The sequence below is a fragment of the Alligator sinensis genome, unplaced genomic scaffold (assembly GCF_000455745.1).
Source record: "Alligator sinensis unplaced genomic scaffold, ASM45574v1 scaffold1092_1, whole genome shotgun sequence".
Taxonomy (NCBI): Eukaryota; Metazoa; Chordata; order Crocodylia; family Alligatoridae; genus Alligator; species Alligator sinensis.
Window position 1 is genome coordinate 1,000,674 of NW_005842252.1, and position 7,980 is coordinate 1,008,653.

The window sequence follows — 7,980 nt, forward strand, 5'->3', positions numbered from 1 at the left end:
ATACTGTCCTCACCTCATTTCAAATATTACATGTCCTTTCTCTATAGCCAGCCAACTTTCCTACAATTTAAACTCCAGCAGAAGTTTGATGCCTTTTCTTGTTTCTGAAAGCTTCCCTTAGCTAGTTCCAACCTACATTGTCAAACTTGGCATATATGCCCTAGCATATCTACACTGCTCCTCTGGCAAGTCCCAGAGCTCCTCTAAGAAGTATATCTAAGAAGTTTGTCACTCACACCCAGTCTGTAGGTACTAATGCACCAAAATCAGGCATACAGTGGGCACGTCTATGTGTGTATTTGCTGTGGCACCAATTTACTTGCTAGTAAATTACTTGCAAGTGAACGGTGCTGGTCAGGTGTCTACACATTCAAGGAAGCGGGAGTAGATTTGCTGCCAATCTGCTCCCACTTCCCAGGGCTCTGCAATGGGCCTCTGCCGGTAGCCCTCTTCAAAAGTCAGCCCTGTTTGCTGCTCTCTGGCCAGCCACTTCCCTGGGCAGGAGCAGCGTGTCCAGCACAGGGATAGCATGTGGCAGTGCTCTCTTCACTCCCCCAGGGAGGAGCTGGCCCTGTTGGCAGCCAGGGATGCCATGGCCAGCCATGCCTCATGGTGCAGGCTGGGGCTGCAGAGCTGGTGTGCCAGGTGTTGGCCCAGGCTCTCTAAGCTGCTGGTGGAGGGAACAGCTGGAAAGCTCAGCAGGACAGGCTGCTGGATGCCCAAGGGGCCCTCCCCTGGTGACATATCACCGTGGGTGCCAGGCTGGGATGTGGGCTCAGGCAGCCTGCCTGTGCTGCTGTAAACAGCATGGCTATGGCCTGGGTCCTGGCTGGGGCATGAGAATGTCTGTCAGTTGCTGCATAAAGGGCATGGATTTACAAGCACTCCCCAATCAATGATGGTGGTTGGTGATGGCAACCCACTGTGCCCACAAGGCCTTGACCTTTATGCAGCACTGCCATGCTGACCAATTGTGTCCACACTTCTGCATCTGGGGGCCTATTCCAGACAGAGAGCCACCTGGCTGCCGGTGGGGTAGGGGGAAACTAACTCTGCCCCCCTCTGCCTCAGGGGTCATGGTGCCCCCCTGCTGCAGCAGCGATGGGGGAGTGCAGGCAGCGCCGGCTTGAGTCCCTGCCGGTGGCACAGGGAGAGGGAATTAAACCCCTCTCTGGACAGTTCAGCCTGGGTTGGCCTTGCCCGCCAGCACAACTCCTCTGCAGGCAAGGGCCAGCTCTAGTGCCCCCTGCACCCGGCCTGAGCAACTGCAGGCATGCGCCCGCATTGTCTCAGTCCAGAGAGCATGTCTCTCTTGTTATAAACTGGTTCAGCCTCAGCCGGTTACACTAACCTGCAAAGGTTGAATCAGTTCAGACTCCAGCTTTTTGAACATCTGTCCCTAGCCTTAAAGGCCTGAGGCAGGGGCTGCCACACAGGCAGTCCAGGCCTGGGACAGGAGAGACTTCCAGCCCAAAGCCCTGGGGTTAGCCTGAGGCTGGCTCCCTAGTGGCAGGGCTGATCTGGCTGCAAATTTGCTCCCAGGTTGCGTCTAGATGTGTATTACTGCACAGTAACCAATTGCAAGTAAACTTGATACCTGCATTTGCAGGTATCACGTTTACTCACAATTAGGGGTTTTTACTGTGCAGTAAGCATGTGCACATGTAGGTGTAAGCACTTACTGCACAGTAAATTATGCTACTGTGCAGTTAAACGTCTCGTGTAGACGCACACACTGAGCAGATGTGACTGGGCAGAGAATGCTTCTCAGCATCATTTGGGAGCTTGACACAGAATGTAAATATGCTTTTAGAAGATATGCCCTTAGACTTGTCTAGCTCCAGTTAGTTAGCACTTGTCTCCAACCTAAATCATCACTAAGTTATGCTAGTGTTAATGCATAAGTTTCCTTCTCCTAGATCCTGGCATCTGCTTCTCACCATCTGACTGAAAACATATTTTGTTTTGTTTCCTGCTATCTTTATCAGTTATGCCCATGTGCTTACTCTGGCCTTGGTCATTGTATGGCCATATATTCCTGAATTCTACATACACACTATATTGTGAGAGACATCAGAAATCCACTAATAAAAGAAGGATAATAGCCTCCAACACAAACAAGTAGTAGGTCAAAATCTGGCATTTTTTATTTAACACAGTCTACATTTGCGGGGGGAGGAGTTGAAGCTTCTAAGAATGTCATATGCTTTTAAGACTATTTTTTAGGCAAATAACTATATTCAAAAGCCATAGAAACTTTCAGGATATGATGCTTCAACAGGAAAACAGTTAAAGGAAACTAAAAACATCTAGAGATGTATCTGTTTCACATTTTCTAATGGAGCAAGTTTTGTTAACCTCTATAATAAAAAATTAACTACTCTAGTAATTAAGACATACTGTTGATTCTAGTACAATAATATGCAATTCAGTTCTCCTGGACTCCTTCTGTGAGCTGCTCTGTAAGTATACAATTCTATTACTAATGAATAGGCATGTTCAGAGGGACTAACATGTCTGCCAGATTCTGCACTGCCTTTGGTTTTCAGTTGTACCACATATGGAGTATCTCTAATTGTTTCATAAACTTAATCAGTTTCCCTCTGTGCATGGAAACAAATGACCAGTATGAAAAACGTGTTTGCCAAAATGTTTTTATTTGCTTGAAAGGAAGCAGGACAGGATTTTGAATAAATAAGGAGGCAAGGATTTCTTAGGGTGATATATTTTATTGGATCAACTACGTAGTTGGGATAAAGTTAGACGCGCTTTCCAATGCAAGACATTCTTCATCAGGTCTCTGATTACAGGAACACTATAAATTCATGAAGCGTTCTGTATATTTGTATAGCTTTATCCCAACTACATAGTTGGTTCAATAAAAGGTATTGCCCTACAAAATCCTTGCCTCTTACATAATTTCTGGACCATCACAGCTAGAAAACATCATTCTTACACTATTAATAAACAAGGAGAAATTTTCTGTTGGTATGAAGTGATATAGCTTACTAGCACAGATAAGCGATACCAGTTTGCACCAGCAAAGTTTTTGGCTGACATGTTACATCAATGATCTTGATTGGAAATCTGCCTGTTTTAGCCAAAATATAGTGCCATGATTTTACTCCTCAGATTTATCTGTCACTTTACATAAAATAGTATTTTCTGTTCCACAAAGGTTACTTGCTTATATGGCTCTGGAATAACCAGGGGTCAGTTTATGTACCAATTTATTCAGCCTCCCCAGGTGATCAAGGGGGTCACATTCTCTCTCATAACTGCCACTTACAGTTGTTAAGTCCTTTTTATCTATGGGGGAATAAGCATTTTATCTGACTAAAGATCCTTCTTAGCTAACTGACACTATTTTCTTTTCTTTAAGACAAACACATTCTCTTTATGCATACATCAAAATAGGATTAAATACATTTGGTAGTAGCCCCTTGTTAACTGGTTCAGCCCAGTGATACTACTTTTAAAAACTGTCCATGTGACCTTTAAATCACAACAAGGATGTTTACCTGGGCTTTAGTAAAAGTGGCATTTCCTGGAGTGTAGCACACCAGGCTTAGCAAGAGGAAGTCTACAGTATACAAAGTCTCTTCTTATTGTTCTCTCAATTGCTGCTTAATATTTGTGTTTCATCAGATTGGTAGGTTTGACGTGGATGGCTTGTTTAGCAACATTGAATCAGTCCATCAAATATCAGCCAAACTGCTGTCTTTGTTGGAAGAAGCCACAGCAGACGTGCAACCAACCATGCAAGTAATTGGTATGTTTACTGTCTTCTTGAGTTCTACAAAACTGCGTGAAAGGATAATATAACAACACTCCTCCATTCCCAGCTCCCCTCAGCCTTCATTTTTTAAAGCTGGTGCCAGTTCCACTAATTTACTGACTTCTGCAATAATACATGAACATCAGAATATGAAGTTTTTCCGGTATCTGTGCTATCCTCACATTAAAAAAGGCCTGACCCTACAGGTCTTACTCTTGCCTTATTTGATTTTAGCAAAGGGGCTTCAGTAAGAGCTGCAGAACTGAACCCTGACTGGAATCCCTCAGGTACTACCTTTTATTATTTTATTTGAATCAACTTTCTAACATCAAGGCAAACTCTCATATTTTCTGTAAGTACTGCCACTATTTCAGTAAAGACAAACAATACTGAAAAAATAACATTTTTTGAGAAAAGAAAACATGAAGAAAGTCAAAGCATTGCTATAATTTTGTATTTACTTGCAGCATATAATTCAGCTTGTACATGTCTGTATGTGCTGTACAGAGCTCTAGAAAGGGCCTGGCCAACAAAGAAATAAACTTGGAACTCAAGCTTTGTGGAAACTGGCAAGGTGTCTCCCCCATCCTGTAGTTTGTAGACTTTTTCTAACAAATGGACTGTGATGGCATACACCTAACAATCACATGTTATAGAGTTTTCATATAAATCTGAGGAATGTGATAAATACATTTTTTGATGGTTGAAGTTATAGACATTAAGGGCCAATTTTGCCTCTGGAATCTTCTTAGCACAATAGTATTGGAGGGAGATGTTTCACCTCCATAAGGCACAACACCTTGATGGGCACTGAGATAAGAGTACTGAGCTGTAGCACCTGCTATGCTTCTAAAATGTGTAGCCAGTACTTCTTTCTGTGAAACTATGCTCATGCTTTCTGATAGCACCCTTCTTGGCAGTAAGTGCTTCCTGCAAATTATGATTGTCTCCTGAAAAAGTGCAGTGGTAGGAAGGAAGGGGCTCTTTGTGCTCTCTCCCCTCTGCAAAGCCAGTCACAATTTATTCCTAAATATGCAGACAATAGTTTATTGGGTATCAGCTGCAGCTCTGGGTAATACATGCTTATTGGTTTGTATAATTATATATTTAAAAAAATGAAATCTCTTTTCAATTTTGATTTAATTCTGATAGCAGATCTTTTATTTTCTACATTGATACCTCTCTGATCTGAGAGAGCTGGGCCACAGAATTTTTATAGTAGTCAAGTTTTCATATTAGTCAAAAATGTGTAAAACATAAAAATGTGTTATAGAAGAAGCATCACTATTTATTGTTAGAATAAATAAAGAGAGGTAACAAGTATTGCTATTCTGTTCTTGATCCTCTGAAAATCTGCCAAGTGGTTTCTGAGTATACAAATAGATTCTCTCCCCAGGAGCTCACCTTCTAGGGGTACTAGAAGTGAGAAAGATATCAGTTAACAGGGTAAAAATTTCAAGGCAGAAATTGCATTTATCTTACTCATTTATTTAGCATATAACAAAGTGATTGGGGCTGTGGACTCCATTATAATATTGGTAACTAGGAAAATGTAAATAGGCAGGGCTTACAATACCAGGTGGGACCTTGCAATTAAATCCATACTCTCAAATCTTTCTGTCCATCAGAATGAGTTCCATGGTCTTCAGTGAAATATTAGGCTTCCCACCATTGTTGATGACTGGAAAATATTGAACTGATAACGTCAGAAGTGTCCAGAACATACATTCTTAGACAGACTCCTTCATCTTCCTTGGGTTTTTTCTTTTTTATTCTTTCCTTGTCAACTTCTGTGATTAGGGTAAAAGAAGTTTTGGCTGAAGACATGACATTATACAGTACCTAGCATTTGAAGCACCCAGTAGATTCTCCAACAAAACTGGGGAAGATCAAATTTGGTGCTCCTGATCATTCTAAGATAAAGAATAAGCTAGGGGAAGGGACTGAGAACCCTTTCAAGCTTTCTTTTTGTTTCATTTAAAAAGCAAAATGTCACAAGCCCATATTTTTTTCCCAAATCCCTTGAAGGCCCTCTTCAGTGAAAGCTATGCACATAACTTAGGAGAAAGTGTATCTCCCTCCCATACTCAGTACTCATCCAAGAAAAAAAGGATTATCAAAACAATAGATTTTTTTTCTAACCTAGCCATGTGCCTGAAATAACATGATTACAGAGGCCTCTTGGGTTCACAAGAGAACCAAAAGAGGTGTTACAATTCACCACCTGACTAGAAATATGTTTTAAAGCAAATCAGACTTTGGAAAAGTATTAATTTTAGCAAGTCTGCAAAATGCTATTAGTTGCGTTTCACTGTGTGTGCACTATGGTGATTCATACACCTAGTAAGCAATGCTGTATTCTTTCTGAGAGTTTTTTTTTTCTCTGAAAGCAGTATGGACACAAGAGTTATTCATGAGAATGTATGTTAGTCTGGTTCAGATGGATGACTAAACTGTGCCTATTATAACTCTAGGGCTAAGTACAGACAGTAAAAAGCCCGAAGCTGAATTGATTCAGTCTTCTCAGGTTAATCTAAGATGCATAGATTGAGCCAATAAGCAAGTGAACAGATGTTCACTTTTGATTCTGGAAATGCCTCCACATACTTGCAGTGGTCCAGGCCAGAAGCTGGGACGGGGGGCGGCGATGCTAGAACATGCTTCCCTGCTCAACTGGAGCAGGCAGGCTGGGCCAAGGCTAGCCTGCCCCCCACCCCCCCTTGCAGGGGTAGAGGTGATGTTGCTGAAGAGGTGCAAAGCATCCTGGGATGTTGGGGAACTGAGTTAACTTGGCTGTGAAGGGCATCTGGGCCAGAAGTTCAATAACCCGACTTAACCTAAATCAGTTAAGTCTGATACTACAAATTTATCTTTAACCAGTTTCAGCCAGTTTGCAAGCACTGAACTTCTGTTGTGTTACAGATCTGAACTGGTTTCTGATCATTTTTACCAGTTTATGAATAATTTCTGTCCCTAGCCTAGTAGACCAATGGAGCTAGAGAGAAATTCCATTTTTGTATGTTTAGTCTCTGGGAGCAGAGGGTTCAAAATTATTAGATAAACAGTAACTTTTAGCATTCACAAAGGGATAGTATGTGAAGATAATTTTGTCAATAGGGTTCCAATATTCACAGTAAGATTTGTAAAAGCAAGTCTCAAAAGACATAATTGCCCTGGTGAAGGGGAGCAAAGAAAAATCCCAGCTATAATTTCTGATGCTTTAACTCACCTTTAAGCAGCTAGATTCTAAAATATACATTGCATGTAGACCTTTCCTAATGTACTATCTTGAAATCAACCAATCACAGTGAAGTGGAGCTGGGCTGCTAATTCACAGTCTAATACCAGAAATGAGATGGGCCTTTTCTGATTTAGCTAAACTTGCACTGGTATAAGGACATCAGTGAAGTTATACCAGGGAAGGTCCATCTTGCATCAGCATTCACATCAGGCACCAGGACCATAGTTTTAAATTTGCTGCCCTGTTTCAGTGGAAGTCTTCTAATCTTGTATTAGGACAGGAACACCCATAGATCATGTATAGCTTGCATTGTTTTGGATACCCCTTTCATGTTCCTTTTTACTGACTTCATCTAAATTAAATAGTCCCAGTCTTTTAAGTCTTTCTCTATGTCTAGCACTTTCCATGCCTGTAGTTGTTTTTGGTTCCTATCTTTGGACCAGCTTTACTGCTCCAATAGTCTTTTTGAGATTGAATGGCTGCAACTAAATTTAGCATCCCAGGTGAGGAGATATTAAAAGGCATGCATACACAGCACAATGCAGTGCTGTGCAGAGGTAACTGAGCTAGCTCTTGTTCAGAAGGCTGGGAGAGCTAGCCCAGGCCAAATGCTGTGCTGATGATGCCAGTTTTTTGGGTATCTTTGAATATTATTCCATTGTACCTTGTAGACATACCCTTAACAACTTGATATTGTTTTCTGTCACAATCTATGCATCTTAACATCTTGTTGGCTGTTTTGAGTACAGCAGTGCATTGAACAGAGATTGCACACCCTTTCCAGTTTTCCTTCAGTTCACTTACTCCTTTATTTTTTTTCCTTCTGTTTATAGAGCTTGGATTTGACCGGAATATGAAATTTTAGAAATCTCAGTAAGGCTTAGAGATACTGTTGGATTCCATTTTTTTCCCTGCTCCCCAGTGTTGTAGAAGCAGGAAACCCCACAGAAAGCTGTAGGGA

General features: G+C 41.6%; 1 protein-coding gene across 1 annotated transcript in view; it reads left to right on the forward strand.

The window, feature by feature from the left end:
- ARHGEF38 (Rho guanine nucleotide exchange factor 38) overlaps window positions 1-7,980 on the forward strand; it is a 48,770-nt gene that overhangs the window by 12,765 nt on the left and 28,025 nt on the right. Inside the window, exon 3 of the mRNA XM_006027562.1 lies at window positions 3,649-3,772. Coding sequence (XP_006027624.1) covers window positions 3,649-3,772 — 124 coding nt within the window. The remainder of the gene's footprint in view (window positions 1-3,648; window positions 3,773-7,980) is intronic.